The 18,434-nt window shown below is 38.8% G+C and overlaps 1 protein-coding gene across 1 annotated transcript in view; it reads left to right on the top strand.

Annotated features, from left to right (window-relative positions):
* ppardb (peroxisome proliferator-activated receptor delta b) overlaps positions 1-18,434 on the top strand; it is a 53,212-nt gene that overhangs the window by 22,561 nt on the left and 12,217 nt on the right. Inside the window, exon 3 of the mRNA XM_039748634.1 lies at positions 14,967-15,589. Within this exon, the coding sequence (XP_039604568.1) occupies positions 15,028-15,589 (562 nt within the window). The 5' untranslated portion in view covers positions 14,967-15,027. The remainder of the gene's footprint in view (positions 1-14,966; positions 15,590-18,434) is intronic.

An 18,434-nucleotide genomic window follows, 5' to 3' on the forward strand; every position in this document is an offset into this window, starting at 1 on the left:
ATCATTGCCTAGGACATCACATGGAATTATCCCATTAGATTGTGCAAGAGATGATTGTCATAGGGTCTGGTTCTGGGAAATAGGTTGGGTGCTCCATTACTTTGAATCCACCATTTTGCAGAGCTTCCTGGACCTGTAGTGTGGACAGTCGGCAACTGCATGATGGCCTGGTACAACAGCTGCACCAAGGCTGCTAAAGAAGCCCTGCAGTGGGTCGTAAAAAGAGCAGAGGCTATTATTGGGACTGAACTGCCATCACTCGAACTCTCGTACAAGACTCGCTGTGCGAAAAGGCCCAAAAACATTCTCAAGGACAAAACTCATCCTGGAAATTCTTTGTTTGAGAACCTCCCGTCAGGAAGACGCTTTAGGTCAATCCGTGTACGCACAAACAGACTAAAAAATAGGTTTTTCCCACCTGCCATAAACTTTCTGAACTCTGAATCTCCTCAGTCTGAGATCATTTTTAATAAGCTGTATTGCTAATGTGCAATATACTAATGTAATACAATATCCATCCAGCCATCCATTTTTCAACCTGCTGAATCCAAACACAGGGGTCTCCTGGAGCCAATCCCAGCCAACACAGGGCACAAGGCAGGAAACAATCCTGGGCAGGGTGCCAACCCACCACAGGACACACACAAACCCACCCACACACCAAGCACACACTAGGGTCAATTTAGAATCACCAATCCACCTAACCGGCATGCCTTTGGACTGTGGGAGGAAACCCACGCAGACCCGGGGAGAACATGCAAACTCCACGAACCCGGGTCTCCTAACTGCGAGGCAGCAGCGCTACCACTGCGCCACCGTGCCACCCATAATACAATATATAATATATAATGTACTATTCATTAACAGGTGCAATAACAATTGATGCTGCTGTACTTTGAGCATTAATAATTTGCTCTGGTTACTTGATCACTTAACACTGTATACGACATGTTTGGAATTATTTGGCTTTTCTTTAAATGCACCTTGGGGCTGTCACAAAAAGTTATTTCATTGTGTTACACAATGACAATAAAGTACTTGAACTAGACAGTCGGCAACTTTCATCACTGTCTTTGCCTCATTGACGTCTGCAAAGCAAATCAGCCTAATATTGACCAGTTTTTTGGGTCTTTTAAGTTATGTAACTAATAAAAACAATAGCCTCAGCATCTTAAACAATTGTGCATGTAATTTTGATGGTACCTTGATTTCTTTTGATTGTTTTTTGGAGTTTGCTTCGTAGTAATGTGTGTACGTTTCATTTCCAGTTATTAAATACTCCATAAACTTCTGTCAGTGGCAAATTCTTTATGCTCAGATTCTGTTTCGAACATTGAATGCAGTAATGGTTCGGTTCTGGAGTCAACATTCCACGCATCTTCTGTGCTCATGAAGAATAGATTCAGTTGACCCATAAATAATTTATATAGTGTCACTATTTGATGCTCTGTAATGACAGTGTTTCTGAAAGTGGGGTCTGTGGTACCTGGGAAGGGGTGAGGTCTGCAAAATAACTGGTAAAATGTTGCAAGTAATTCAGAAGTATCATGCATACTTGGTGTACCAGCTGTCTGATTTATTCTTTTCCTTATATTCAGTTTTGTTTTTTTTGTTTTTTTAAACAATCTCTACGAGACATTCGATAAGAATGCAGAATTTTTTAAAAAACCAAGAAAACGTTAAACAATGTATAAACTTTACCGACAGCAGAGCAGTGTCAACATGTCCCAGAAACACCTTTTCTGACAGGCAGTCAAAACCTGATTTAGTGTTGCCCTGCACCGCTCTCTTTTACCTCCTCTTTGCTCGATCAGCTGCAGGGTTGCTGCTGCTGCCGTGCTGCGTGATCTGCATCTCGCGTGGTGCTTCAAACATTTAAAATACTGTACAGCAGCTGTCCTACTCTTTGTCTTTTATTTCTGGCCCCGGGCGCGGTTAAATCTGTTGGCAGTCTCATCTTGGTGTATGGTGGTGTTTCTTTTGTACTCCAGGACATGCAGAGGAAAGAATAGTATATAAATATGTCATAAATGTAGAAAGGAAGGTCCTTGCGTGTGTGTGAACGGTTAACATTTGAATTTGATGATTGCATACAGCTCTGAACTGACCTCACTGTACTATTCTTTCCTCTGCATGTCCTGGAGTACAAAAGAAACACCACCATACAGCAACATGTGGGGACTGGCAAGATCGGAAAAAAAAACACATGGTCACTGATTACAAACTGCAAGATGTTATGCAAATGAATATGAATAATGTTGCATTAGTGCCACAATGTTTTCCGAAATGTACTATACAGGTCATAAAATGAATAATTTCAAATATCATATATACTATACCTATGTCTCTGTTTTTTTTTGTCAGTGCGGCTTTGACATCATAGACCATAAGGTGCATACTAATTCAGCGTGAGCAGGAACACTCAATAAAACTGAATAACAAAAAAAATCAAGTGACTGAGATATGAAGAAGGCAGATTCACCAGCGTTTGTGTGTCAGCTTTTATCCTTCCAGATCAGAGAATGTCCAGTTAGACTGTCTCAAAACACCACTCACATGTACAGTTATTCCCAATTTTAAATAAAAACTAACAGCGTCAGATCCCCTTGGCAGTAGTATGTATCGTGATCGTGAGTAAGAGAATAAAAGTGAGGAAAAAAAGCTAAGTTTTGCAAGTACTATAAATGTACAGCGCCTGTTACAGACACAAACTAAATGTATGTGTTTATTGTATAATATTAATAATAAGAGCAGCTCATTACTCAAAGCGGTAAATATAGAAGGCAGTGAGGATCGAACCGGGGGACTCTTTGTTACAAGTCAGCAATTCTTACCGCTGCGCAATGGAAACTGTTGTATCATCCTTGACCTTTTTGATCTTTGGACTTCAGGCTTCACACATTATATAGTTTATGCCTACATTTTGTCAGCTATCCATCCATTATCCAACCCGCTATATCCTAACTACAGGGTCACGGGGGTCTGCTGGAGCCAATCCCAGCCAACACAACGTGCAAGGCAGGAAACAAACCCTGCGCAGGGCGTGCACACACACACACACACAAACAGACACACACTAGGGACAATTTAGAATCGCCAATGAACCTAAGCTGCATGTCTTTGGACTGTGAGAAGAAACCAGAGCACCCGGAGGGAACCCACGCAGACACGGGGAGAACATGCAAACACCACATAGGGAGGACCCTGGAAGTGAACCCAGGTCTCCTTACTGCAAGGTAGCAGCGTTACCCACTGCGCCACCACACCACCCTACATTTTGTCATTTATTACTAAAATATGAAAAACTTTTCTGTTTTAGCAATGTGTTTACACAGATTATTGTAGAAACGGATCACATATGAAATGTGTGTGTTCCAAATAACGATCTATTATTTCCACTCTAAAACTCCAGCACTTCACTCCCAGGTAATCAAGGCAAGAGCTGGGAGAACTTTGTGCACGTTCTGCAGCATTGGGGGGATGGTATAGCGGGCTGCTTGTCTTTATTGGCACATTTACAGGACAAAAGACACTGACGGAGAGGTGCGAAGGGATTTAAGGTGGGCCAGATTTACAAGTTTTTTCCACAGGCTTTGGTAATTCTAGTGTTAACGGAATTCAGTGTTATAAATTATCCGGTGCCACATAGGGGTGGGGAAGGATGGCTTCAGAGAGCACTGCTAACAATGATCCAATGATCCAAGTCAGATATGATATTCAATTTATCCTTAGTTTTTTCAATAGAGAGCTTCTAAGCACGTTTGCACATTTGCAAAGATTAGACAGTAGACAGTAATGGCCTCTATACTTGTAATTTTTAATAGTCCATGTTTGGGATGTCATAATAACAGAAGTTTTGCATTTGATACCAATACCAGTAAAATTTTAACAAACTCAATACATGTTGATACCACAACAAAAACAGAAATTTCATTCAATGGCTTTTTATTAAAGTACCTCACTTATTAAAGTGAACCATGTTGTTCCTTTTTCTGTAATACAATATAGAATACATAAATACTAGCAATAACAACAGCTTTAAAATACTGGCATATTCATCAAGTAGTCACCCAACTCTCATTGAAGTAAACTACTACTGGCATTAATAAATATCAAAATACAATGCAGGGCTTGAAATTTAATTGTTTTTTAGAGATGGGGATCCCCCAGTGTAACAACAAATAGGGGTGTTTATATTTTGGGGGATTTCAGCTCATATTTCAGTAAAGAATAATAGTATATGCGGTGGGCTGGTGCCCTGCCCAGGGTTTGTTTCCTGTCTTGCGCCCTGTGTTGGCTGGGATTGGCTCCAGCAGACCCCCGTGACCCTGTAGTTAGGATATAGTGGTTTGGATGATGGATGGATGGATGATAGTATAAACTACCTGATTTATCTTATGTGTACATTCTAAATTTATTCTCTTACATTTTCTGTCCAGTAACTGAAAAATACTTTTTTAAACTCATACTAAATATAAACATTCAAACTTTATTATATCCTGAACAGGGTCCCGGGCACTGGAGCTTATTCCAGCTAGCATAGTGCACAAGGCAGGAACAATTTCCTGGACAAGGCAACAGTCCATTGCAGGGTGAATACACACATCTGTACTGTTGAAGTAGTGAATTCCAAGATAATTCAGGATATAACAAACTCTTTAAAGCTGTTTTTATAACAGCGTGCTTTTAAAGTATTGTTTGTTAGAGAACCAATCTGTTCAGTTTGTAATATTTGCTGTTGTCAGATTTATATTTGTATCATGTGTGCTTTGGTGTTCTTAGCAGTGTGTGGATAGGCATTGTCTTGGAGCAAAAGGACTCTTTGAGACAGCAGTTCCTGGCACTTGGATCGAATAGCAGGCTTCACATTGGTCTCCAGCAAGTCACAGTAACCTGCACTAGTGACAGTATTTACTCCTTGGCATATAGTGCTCGGGTGAACGAGTGGTTGCAAGGACAAGACAAAACCAGGCACTTCCAGTCAGGTGGCGCAAGTACATTGAGAAGTGTCTATCAGTTTTGTTAAAGTTGAATCCATTTTCTAACTTTAGCTTGACTCTCCTTCATCATAATAATAAATAATATATTTTATTTATATAGTACCTTTCCCATGCTAATGGTGCTTACATACATTTTTTGATGTTCCATTTAAATATATGATGTGTGCTTTCACTTACAGGTTCTACTAATGAATGGTAGTTTGCCTTCAAAAACCAAACAAATGACACAAATTCTGTCTTTGCAGATTTGTATTCAGCAATGAAGTATGCTGTTTTGCTTGTCCTGCTAACTGCATGTTTCAGCAAATTATGCACTTATGGTAACACAGTAAATGTTATAATAATAAGGAGATACTGTATACCTTGACCTTGGCCTTTGAAACATAAATAAATTTTATTTTGGTATTAACAAGTAAAGCAACTCATGTTGCCGAATAGTCAATTCCTTTGAATCTTGCTTTAATATTTTCTTGCTACAGCTGTTGGCTAGTGCTGCCAGTCCTCACACGTCCCACCTATATGTGTAACTGCAGATGCTTCAGGGCCTGAAGAAGGTGCCAGAGCTGCCTCGACATTGTAAAAAGATTGTAATCTTTTTAGTTAGCAAATAAAAGATGTCATTTTTGCTTGACTTCTCATTGCACCCATAATGGCTAACACCCTACTACTAAAATTGTGCACTGAAATTCTACTGCCTCGACTAAAAGCATTTCTTAATAAGACTTTTGATGCTTGTCTTTTTGATATGTGTTGCCATGGTGCTATATCATCACTACTGTGCCCTATTTCCATATGACATTCTACACATGATTTTTTTTCAAGTAATTATTGTGTCGTCCAACGTAATTTGTCTACGTGCAGTCACGCATAAGTGTAGTACCAATTTTCTCTGTACTACCAGTACTGTATAAAAAGCAAGTACCATTACATTTTTGGACCTTTGGTACAAAAAAACCAGTCCTTGTGACATCCTAGTTTCTTAGTTACTGTTATGATCTTTATAGCTGCTTAGAAATGAATGATTGGAAAACGTCTGTAAAAATTATCGAAGTATTATGGTATTATGTTCAACTTGAAAAAAAGAATAACGTAAATTGTCTTCTTAATTTATAGTAAGAAACTGTCTTAATTTAGTATTTCTGAATTTCCCCATGTGATTAATAAAGTTTAGCTAACCTAATCTATATTTCATATCTAGAATAGTCAGGTTTTGAATAGTATAATAATATGAGAACTAAAGGTTAAGTCAGTGTTGAACTCAATACAACATTATTAATAGATGCAGGAAAACTAAACCCAATCCCTACTTTCATTAATCTGAAACAGTCCAAAATTAAAGTTCACTGTACACTTTCGTGCTCTGTCGTCACTGTCTTATGATTTAAGAGTGTGTTGCCTTATACCTGTACTTTTGCTTTGAGAAGAGCTATAACATTTGATAGAACTTCTATAAGAGCAATTATTATTCATTATTTGGATTCATTATATGGAGTCCTTGCTCCTGGTCTTTGCCTCTTGCATCCTCAGACAACAGACATACTGTTTTTGGGATTTACTTTCTAGTCTTCTCAATCTAAGTTCTTGCATTGTTTCTTTATTTATTGAATCGAGACTTCGGTTCTGTTTTATTGGTCGTTTTGCATGGCATAGTTAGACTTATTCTAAGCATTTCTTGAATGGTATTTTTTTCTTTATTTTTTGTTCTTATTAGAAAGTAAAGATATATTATTTAATGATTATTAAGCCACCATTTGTTGTAGTTATAGTTATAATTGGTCTTTTGTGGTCTGGAGTTTCTCAGTTTTGATGCAAGGTTCCAAAAAGGCAATCGCAACACTTCATACTGAGGATGCTTCAGTTGATTGGCCGGCAATCTAAATCAGACGATTTTGACTAAAAGAGACTCGATAGGTGGTTAGTAAATTGGACGATCGCAAAAAACAATCTTTTCAGCTTCTGCATGTCTAAGCTTTATGGTAATTTAGTTGCAGTGCTCCTTTACGTAAGGTATTTTGGTAGTTGAACAAACTTCCAGCAGTGCATCCAATGAGCAGCAAGTTGAGGCTTGTTTTAGCACTTAGCAGAGAGCGAGCGGTGACTGGAATGTTAGCCAGTATGTTAAAGAAAGTGGATTAATAAACCGAGAAAAAGAAATTGGAAGAGTTGTCCTGTGCAATTAGACAAATGGCAAGAAAAGCGTCTTTAATGAATTCAGACCTTTTTACTTTGTCCTTGAAATTAAAAGGGATACCATTTGAGTTTGGACAGCAAGCTTGTTTTTAGTTCAGCAGCCTAGATTTTTAATTGGAGAAAGACATGTTAAAGACGAATTGGAAAGTGCTAATTATTAAACAATAGGATTGGTAGCTTAACAGCAAAATGTGTCTTGTACTTATAAACTTGTTATGCATGTTAGCCTTGATGAACAAATTTTGAACATTTGGTACTTTTACAGGTTAAAATCTGAAATATGGACTTTAATCACATTTAAATTATTTGATTTGTTATTTTAAACTATGAAGCAGAGGGGTAAATCAAGGAAGAATGTGTCTTTGTCCCAAACATTATGGAGGGCACTATGTATGCATACAGTATATGTCATATCAAGTCAAGTCTAGTTGGGGAGCATGCACTGGTACAATGCGTTGCCGCACCCACTACACGACGAAAAAACTCAGGTTCCCGGTTTGCAACCCCCCAGGCAGACGCATGGTCCAGTCCCACCTTCCGGAAATTACCCTCTATCTGCCGCAGCCAGGTGTTACATGGGCGACCCCTTGGCCTGGTCCACCCACTCGGGTCCCCAACAATGAGGATCTTACAAACCGGATCACCCTTGGGGAAACGCGCCACATGGCCGTAATGCCGTAACTGACTCTCCCTCACAGTGCAGGTAATGTGCCTCCTTTGGGACTCCATGAGCAACCGCTCATTTAACACAAAGTCAAACCAACGGTACCCAAGGAGTCCAGTCTTTGTCTCAGGTCACTGGAAAGCGTCCATGTCTCGCAACCATATAGCCAGACAGGAAGCACCAGGACTCTAAAGCCTTCGTCCTTTTGCATAGATATCGGCAGGGCCATACACCCCTTTCCAGCGACCTCATGACCCCCCCCATGCTCTCCCAGTCTGTCTGTAGACTTCACAGTAAGAGTCACCAGAGACATGAATGTCACAGCCAAGGTAAGCAAACCTCTCAACAAGGTTGACACTCTCTACGCAGACAGACACACTGCTGATAGCTGTGCCCAAGAGGTCATTAAAGGCCAGGATCATGGTTTTTATCCAGTACACTCGCAAGCCCAGACACTCAGACTCCTCACTCAGTCTATCGAGCGCCACGATCAGAGCCTCCATTGACTCCGCGAAGATCACAGCATCATCAGCAAAGTCAAGATCCGTGAATCTTTCTTCACCAACAGATGTCACACAGCGGCTGGACCCCACAACCTTGCCCAACACCCAGTCCATACAAGCATTGAACAGAGTTGGAGCAAGAACACACCCCTGACGAACCCCAGAATCAACTGGGAAAAACACAGACGTCCGGCCTCCACTCTACACAGCACTCACAGTACCAGTGTACAGACCGGCCATGATATCCAGCAACCTCGAGGGGATCCCGCGAACCCTCAGGATGTCCCACAGGGCAGCTCGATCAACTGAATTGAACACTTTGCAGAAATCGACAAAGGCTGCAAAGAAACTCTGCCAATATTCGTGTTTGCGCTAAATGGGAACCCTAAGTGTTCCGGTCGCCGGTAAGTTAGTAAGTAATTACGGATCCTATTGAGGACGACCCTAGCAAGGAACTTACCCAGCACCGAGAGCAGTGTTATCCCCCTGTAGTTGCTGCAATCCAGACAATCACCCTTCCCTTTCCACATAAGGACGACAAGTCCCATTTTCCAGTCAGTTGGGATGATGCCTGTCTACCAAATGGAAGCAAAGATTGCTTGTAATACCAGGACGACAGCCTTACCACCAGCCTGGAGAAGTTAACCCCGGATACCACAGATCCCTGCAGCCTCAGCTGGTTCACCACCTGTGCAATCCCAGTGAGACTGGGTGGTTCACAGCTAATCGGAGGATCAGCCTCAAGAACCATTGAGCCAGAGATATCCAATGGTTTTTGAGGCTGATATGTCATATAGAAGTACTAATAATAGGATGAAAAAATTAAATCAATATACATATTCCCAATTATCTGAATTGATGAGGACATTGGGAGTTGCATCCTACGATGGGAACAATGGGCCTATACCAAATGCATACTCAGGTTAGGAGGGAGTCTAACAATAAACCAGCTAAACTCTGGATTAAATATTACATTTTCTTGTTACATTAATGCCCTTTTTTGGTATGTTGAAAAAGTACCTGACTAATGTTGCAGAATTTCCCTAAAAGTTATAAATTTTCCCTATGCAGAGTTATGAAAGTACCCTGCTATGGTTACAAATGTACCCTTTTTAGGTTACAAAAATGCCCTAACATCCATCCATCTATCTGGGAGCAAAACAAGAGTATACAAAGAAATACCCACTGGATTATGGTAAGAACATATGGAAACCACACAGAAAACAAGTGAGTGCAGGATTTGAAATTGGAACACTTGGTCTGTGAGGCAGCAGTACTGACCTATTTGCTATCACACCAATTTGAGCTTTTTGTGATCTACTTTAAAATTTTGGTTTCATCCTTTTGTTCATTTTCATTTCGTACATTGCTTCTAATCTCTCAGATGTATTTCATGTTAATTTCATTTTTATTGTTAGTAATAAAGGTGTCTGAATAACTCTGCAGTCATTACATTACAGTAGTACATTACATTTTTCTGAGAGACACCCTTGACTTGTGCACAGTCTTGCCAGTTTAGACTCGGGCTCTATGAATCTTAATAGCTTTAAGGGGATTTTTATAATGGATGAATGGAGTGGCAGTGACATTGTTCTAGCCTTTGGCATCACCAAGGGTGTATCAGCTGTATGTAATGTTTTCAGCTAGTTATGGCTGCAGTGTGTGAAAAACAGATTCAGATCATGTTAGTGTGTGCAAATGGAAAAAGGCAATATTTGCCTCCACATGTAGTATATTTGCCTTAGCCTTCAAATGTACCTATCGGCATTAATTAGATATTGGAGACTTGCTTACCTTTCAGCTTCTCAATTTACAAGAGAAGCTCTGGAGATCCCTCTACTAAATTTGAAAAAATAAGTGTTGTCTTTCTCATTGGACAGGAGATTGTTTATGTCATTGATTAAAAGAGCAGCTATTAACCAAAATACGAATAGTCTGTTAAGTGATGTACACGTGAGATTTGTAAATTCTTGCCATATTATATAGTAGTTTCAAACTAAAGCTGTCATGAAAGAGACAGTTTGTATTAGCCAATGGCAGACCTTGGTTAAGATGTTTCTTTTAGTGCTTCACAATAGAATAGTCACAGTTGTAACAAAGGTCATTACACTAGACATTAGTTTATTCATATTTCATGGGGTTATACTAAACTCAGAGTCAACTAAACCAGATTACACTCCACAATAGTTTCCTCAAAAGAGAAGTCTCGCACTAAGTTGTTCCTTTTATTCCTTAATGTGTAAATACTTTACAATGTGTGTGGTTGTCAATAACATCCTATGTCATGTAGCATTCTCATCACGTACTCAGCAATGCACAGAATCCAAAAGTACAAAATAGCAGTGCCCATGAAAACAATCCCATAAAATTCAATGAAATGGCTTCACAGAAATGACAGTACAAATATCAATAATCAGTAATAAAAATGAATAATACATCAAATCCAAAGAGAGACACTAAAATAAATCAAGATACTTATGAAATGTTTTGTTTACCTTCATATGTAATGTACATTTAAATCTGTTTGAATTGTTACTGTAACTGTGAATGAAAGACCAAGTATTTGAGATGCATTCTCAAACTGTGAGGGCAGTGACTGCTATTAAGACCAATCCTATTCTAGGAGTAATTCTCAGCAAGTCCACAGACATAAAAATAATTGTAATGAGAACAGATCATTCAGCCCAACAAACTTGCCAATCCTATTTTTGCTTGATTCTCCAAAATAACTTTATGTACACATTTGAAGGTCCTCAAAGTCCTATTCACTGCCACACTACTCACTTACACAATTTTCCACATGTCTGTGGTTGTTTGTGTGAAGAAAAACTTTCCAACATTTGTGCAATATTTGCCCTTAACAATTGTCCAACTGTGTCCCTATGTTCTTGTTAAAGAATATATTTTAAAGTAACAGTTGGGATCCACTGTACTAATTCCTTTCCTAATTTTAAATACTTCAGTCATGTCACCTCTTAATCTCTGTTTGCTTAAACTGAAAAAATTCAGCTCCTTCAGTCTCTTATAGCTCATGCATTTTAGTCCCAGAAGATGCCTGGTCACAGCACTCAGAGCGTTTCTATTGGGCTATCGTGTCTTTTTTTATAATATGAAAACAAAAATTGTAGGTGAGGCCTCACAAGTGTGTTAAGTAGGTTAAGCTTAACCTCCCATTACTTTTTACTCCACACATTATTCTACAGTATATCACCCAACATCCTTTAGTCTTCTTGATTGCTTCTGTGCAATGGCTTGATGTAATTAGCAATGAATCCACTATGACTCCTAGATTCTTCTCATAAGGTGAACTTTCATATTTTTGATTTCCCATTGTGTATTCAAATATAACATCTCTACTTCCTATGTGTAATACTTACATTAAATTTCATCTGCTACAAATCTGCCCAAACCCGTATGTTGTCCAAGTCCCTCTGTGACCTTTTAGCTGACTCTGTGTTATCTCCTCTTCTGCCAAGTTTGGTTTCATCTGAAAACTAAATACCGTATATACTCTCCCACGGATAAGTCGGGGCTTGCTTTTATCATATAATTTCAAGTATTTTATAAACGTCGTCGTATAACTCGAATGCGGAAAACTCACGCTATTGGTCCAAGAGATGATGATATGTTAACGCCTACCTGAGAGAGTAACCATGGACCACACTGCCTTTTTTCTATGTATTGTGCCTACGTGACCACACGGTAATACCCAAACTATTCCGAAGCGACGTTTGCACCGTTTAGTGTTTTTTGTATCTCGCGCCCTCATACTCCTTTATCGTAAGAGCATCCCTTATCTATGATGGAGTGTTCAATCAGAAGACAATATGAAGCTGGTTTTAAATTAAACGTCGTTGAAGTGGCGAAACAAATTGTTAACTGTGCTGCTGCAACAAAGTTTGATGTGTCTGAGAAACTAGTGCGAGATTGGAGGAAACAAGAAGATGTAAAAAAATTAAAAATAAAAAAGTGTTGGATTTTTGAATGGGCATATAAATTGGGGTCTGATTTTATGATAGATTTTTCGGAATTCATGACCCGACTTATACACGAGTATATGCAGTAAGTGGTCCCAGCAATGATCCCTGAGTGACACCAATTTTAACTTTCCTAATTCTGACGAAGTTCTCCTCACCATAGCCCTTTGCTTGCTGTGATTAAGTCAATTATATACTCACACACTACATCTTGGATTTCCACTTCTTTTAATTTGATCCATAACCTTTAACATGATACCTTATGAAAAGCCTTCTCAAAATTCCTCTACAGTTTTCTGGTCACTAAGGCCCTATCCACACTAGCATGTTTTCATTTAAAAATGCATACATTTGCCTCTGTTTTCGCCTTTTATACGCACTTCCCCATGCGTTTTCACCCAAAGAAATCTGAGCTAGAGACTTTTGAAAACACCTGTGCGGTTTTTCAGTGTGGTAAAAATGAAGATTCCTGAAAGCGCAGACTCTGTCACTATCTTATTACATGGCTGATACATGATTGGATCCTGCTTGTTACAACGTCTCATTCCCTGATTGGTCACCCTTCATGGAAGAAAAAATACACGTTCCAATATAGCGGGCATAAAAGAGTTGCTTTCCATGATCCTTGCTGTGTTACTTGCCTGTATGCATCTAGATTGCATTTTTTGTGATTTTTAGAAATCCTGGTCAAGCGAACTCTTACTTCATGACAGAGTTGCCAGTCGTATATTTGGTCAAACTGTATAAGCACTTTCTGTGCAATTCTGTGCAAGACATGAGTGCTGCACTGCAGTAGCTGGATTTCAGCAAGTTTGATGGCAACATTAGAAAATTGGCATGTGAGTCTGTGCACGCTTCAAAAGAACCAACTTCAATTTCTGACATGACAGAAATTCTTCTGATCGTGTTAAAGCCCAATTGTGAGAGTCAATTGGGCATCACAGCCACTCTCATACTGCACGTGAAATGATGGCGGATGAAGATAAAATTCAGGCTGACTCAGAAAATCAATTAGTGACTGAAAATCAGGCTTAAAATTGTGTCAAAACGGCACAGAGTATGCCCAGTTTAAGATGCTTAGAATGTGCCCATGCCAAGCATAAGCAGACGATTGTCATATGCGTTTTTGGTCATTTTGTTATGGTTGAAAATACTTTTGTAGACGATATAAAAATAATAGTGTCGACAGATATCATTTCCTTTTAAAAATACTGTTTATAGTGTGGATGCTACTTTGTAGTCCCTTTTACAAGATTATCGACTAGAAAAATGCGTATTCGAAGACTGCTGTTTTTACCCTTTTTTTACCCTATGTAATTTTATTTTTAACTCCTTATTTGTCCACCATGGAATTCTGTTTCTTTTAATTCTTTCAGGGCTGATGTCAACTCTTGTCAAAAGAGGAGTTGATGATGGTAATTATCTGTAAACTGTGACAAAACCAACAGTTATGTTTTAGTTGAACTCTTATTGCTAGAAGGAAAGTTAGCTCAATTGGTTTTGACCGAGATTTCCTGTGCTCGTGTGAGCTGTAAGGCGCAAACAATGGCAAAAATGGTGCTGACATAATGGCGAATGCGTAAAGTAAAATACTCTGTGGACGACGTTTTGCCTATTATCTCTGAATTGGACTATGACTCGTCAGACTCTGGTTTTGATACAAGTGATCGAAAATATATATGAGGTTCCAGCTTCAGCTGACTGGTCCCTAGCTAATTGTGGTGCTGAACAGGTTCATGTAGCTGACACGCCTACAGCAATGTTCACCAGGTAGAACTGCCACTTAATAATGATAAGAGGTAGAAACCAGATTGCAATGCACTGCGACTGTGACTACTGCTGCTGCCCCAGCCACGCGAAGACAGTCTGGCAGCAAACTTGCTGCACATTCTTGGCAAACTGGCAGCCGCAGCATGCAGTAACAGATGTTTTATTTTGATTTCTGTGTGAAGCCATTACTTTTCAGAAATCTGTTTTTTGGAAAAAATATTCAGCCCTCAAAGAGTTAATTTCCTTCTGCTGTTACATGAACAATAGTAAACATCTGATCACTTGTTTAAGATTCCATGAAACTAAACAACAAAACCAGATTTACTGGTTTTCTAAAATAGCGCATTAGAAGGCACAGACAATTTTTTACTAAATGTCATTAATCAGCTTATGTTTCCAGAATACACAAATGAAAATATAGCCTTATTCATTCAGATGACAGATACCTGATTATGTGGCTTGTATTTGATTTGAAAGCTTTTGTTACAAAAGTGGTTTTGTTGCAACTTTAGTGCTCAATAGTTCAAGTGGGACGGATATGATTTTTAGATTTTTATTTTGTCACAATTGGTTAACCCACCATTTCTGTGTTTTATTTAATAATAACATAAAATTAGTCATTCACCGCATAGCAGAAAAGGCATTCAGGTTCTGGTAAATGCTTATTTATTGTGTTGAGGCACATTAAACCTTACTTTTTCCTGTGGGAATGTAATCAGGATGGAGATATGTAAAATTAAAATTGTCATTATTATATGAAGCAGTTTGTGAAGATACTTATTGGGCTGCCATTTAAATAAAAAACTGATTTCTTCTGAAAAGTGCTACATGTGAATATCTCTTTTTTGTGTCTGTTTTACAGGGCAATCATTGCAACACTATGATGGAGAGAAGTCAACGATAACAAGAAAGGGCATGCCAATATGGAGCCTGCCCAGATCAATGTATTTGGAGTTGGCGCGGAGAATCGGGATTTAGGATTGGACATCCATCAGCAAGGGGAAGGAATGGTGGTGCTGCAGGAGATTCAGCTCAATGAACAGGAGAAACCACAGCGTTTGCTGCAGGAAGATGAGCCAACAGTAATTCTCAATATGGCCAAAGTACCATACAGGACAGGTGGGAAACTGCCTGAGGTGGAGCCAGACATTTTCACCCATGAAGAAATTGCCCAAGAAAAGCCATGGCAGATCTACACCCTAGAGGGAACACGGCCCCATGTGGTTTCCCTTAAGGTAGAGGCAGAACACTCTCCTGAGAAAGAACTTGAGATTTGTCCGGATGAGGCAGTGCAAGTAGAGTTGGCAGACACTGAGGAGGAAGTGATAACAGAGGTTTGCCCCAATAGCACCGTGTGGCATGTGAATTCCCTTAATGGAGAAGAACATAGTGAATGCCCAGTCGTGGAGGATGGCTCTGAAGCTAACACTAGTGCCTGTGGCACCACAGGGTCTGAGAGCCCAGCTCCATCAAGCAGCTATACAGGTAAATGTACAGGTGGCATGGGCAAAAAGGTCATGATCCAGAAGTGGAAGTTTTATATGCAGAAGGGTAAAGACAAGAGTAAAATGTCTTTTTTTTTTAATTCTTTCAAAGTCATTTTAATTTCATGATATATATTCCATACATCCATCCATTTTCTAACCCGCTGATTCCGAATACAGGGTCACGGCGGTCTGCTGGAGCCAATCCCTGCCAACACAGGGCACAAGGCAGGAACTAATCCTGGGCAGGGTGCCAACCCACCGCAGGACAAACACAAACACACCCACACACCAAGCACACACTAGGGCCAATTTAGAATCGCCAATCCACCTAACCTGCATGTCTTTGGACTGTGGGAGGAAACCGGAGAGCCCGGAGGAAACCCACGCAGACACGGGGAGAACATGCAAACACCACATAGGGAGTACCTGGGAAGTGAACCCGGGTCACCTAACTGCGAGGCAGCAGCGCTACCACTGCGCCACCGTGCCGCCCCATGATATATATTATTAAAGTTTATTCTAAAATGCATTTAAATTAAAAAACATGAGCATGTATTCTAACTGTTAATGTTTATTGAACAAGAAATTGCATGTAGCGTAATATATTGACCACTGAAATAAATAGAAACCTTTATTTAATACAATGTAAAAAGAAACTAAAGTTAAAAATGACATTTTACTGGTGCAAAGTGTTTGAAATACCTAAGAAGAGAAAAGTGAGAAAGCCATTCTTACTGCTAATGACTGGTTTGTTTCATTTAGTTTAATCCATAACCCATTGGATTTTGGCCACAATGGACAGTGGGCAAAACATAAAATTAATTTAAAAAATTGAAAAAAGTATATATGATTTATATTTGGGAGTTGGGAATGCTGAATTTTCAAAGGTATGCACACTTGCTCCCACTATATTCGCTGTTCTGAGGGCAGACTGTTCGTGATCACAAGGTAGCACTCATGGTGTATCATTTATTAGTGATAAGATTGCTTCATTTAATCTCTTTACTGTTCATGTTTAAATCTGTGTAATAGGAAATTGTACAGCTACTAGGCCACTTGCTATGGTTATTTTTAAGAAGGTTTTGATATTTATGCTTCAACTGTGTTTATATACTGTATTTCAGAAAAAGTTGCAATGTTTTATACTGTACTTTCTCTGAATACTTGGTTTGTTTCACAGTGGGGAAAATAACTTACTTTTGAGAAACCCTTTAATACCAAATACAATATGGAATTTCAAGCTAAAGAAATTAATATTAATGAGATCTAAACATTGAATACACTTGTACAGTGTTGTTACTAAACATATTACTATAATCTACTATTTGCAAACATCACCATGAATTTGACTCACTCAGTTGCTACTTTTCAACAAAAAGTTTAGCATCACTGTGGTTAAATAGCATAATGGCTTATGTGATACTCTTGTGCTTTGAAAGTTAGGGCTGTACTGTAGCACAAGGTTAACAGTGTATTTATTGTTTTTAATGTTTACACTTTTTTAACAAAAAAGTGGGTAAATATACATTTTTAAAATTAAACAGTGAATAAAATAAACACTATACAGATTTTAATCTTGAAGTGAAATTGTCATTACTGCAATCAAAATCAACAAAAGCAAAGTTGGTGAAATTTTAAGACTAATGAAACTGAATTATATCAACACTTCTGGTATTAAGTAGCAGAATGCATTTATTAATAACAGAACTGCAAATTTTAACTGTTTTCTGTGGAGGATGATCGATCACTGTTTTCCAAACCTTTACTCTGTTACTAAGACACTCGTATTTTTTAAGCAGTTTATCCAAACTAATTAATTTGTGAAACTCCCTTTTCCTCCTTCTTGTTTTTACACAGATTAAAAAATAAACTGCATGGTGAAAGGTGAAATGATCTAAGGTTAATGATTCTTTTAGCACAGGGTGTTTGTGACCTGCGATCGGTGATACATTGTCCAAGACTGGTTTCTATCCTAATCTGCACTCAATCTCACAGGAATGTGCTCCTGCTTTATGCAGCATAAAAGTGAGGAATTGGATGGGTGAGTGAATGAAAGGTTAAAGCATTCAGGGCCATCCTCTTTACAGTAATTGTGCGGCTGCTTACTTTTTATTGTAGACTTCTTTTTACTCCAAACACATTAAGTAATTATAGTGACCATGACATAAACATAACGATCCAAGATAATCATCAGTTTTCTGAAGATACTGTATATTTTGTGAGTGTGCACATCTGTGTGTGTGTGTGTGTTCGGAAGGAGAAGGGGGTTTAATGGTTCAGTATGCCTTTCTCTCTCGGCACCATTTAGTCAAGCGCTCCATCCAACCTTAGAGTGCCAGGCCATAGCCTAGTACATACTTGGATCAGTTACCTCCTTAATTCAAAAGACCTGGCTTTATAAACTGGCTACTTGTATGCTTGTTTGTGCAAATCTTCATATCGACCTTTAACAGTTCTCTGTTTGGCAGTGGGACCTTTCCTTAAAAAAACATTCTTCAAAAAATTTAATTTAGGAGCATTCATTGCATTTTTATTTTTACTCTTTAGAAGTGTTATGCCATGTGTCTGTCCACTGATCCATATTGTTCCTTCTGCTAGGCGAGCATTCCAGATACTTTTTTGCACATGTTTTAGTAGTGCCCACCAGTCCTGGTTTTGTGATTGTCTGTTGGTAAATTTCTCTCGACTGCTTTTTGCTCCTTGGGTTTGCTGTGGTAGTATGTTTATTGTTATTACTGTCTTTACAATTTTTTAACTGTTTATTTTATGATAAACGTTTTTATGTTATTTCTGTAGCTCATTAATGTTGTTTTTTAAACTTTAATAATTATTTGAGCACAATA

Source organism: Polypterus senegalus, chromosome 3 (genome assembly GCF_016835505.1).
Source record: "Polypterus senegalus isolate Bchr_013 chromosome 3, ASM1683550v1, whole genome shotgun sequence".
In the NCBI taxonomy this organism is placed as follows: domain Eukaryota; kingdom Metazoa; phylum Chordata; class Cladistia; order Polypteriformes; family Polypteridae; genus Polypterus; species Polypterus senegalus.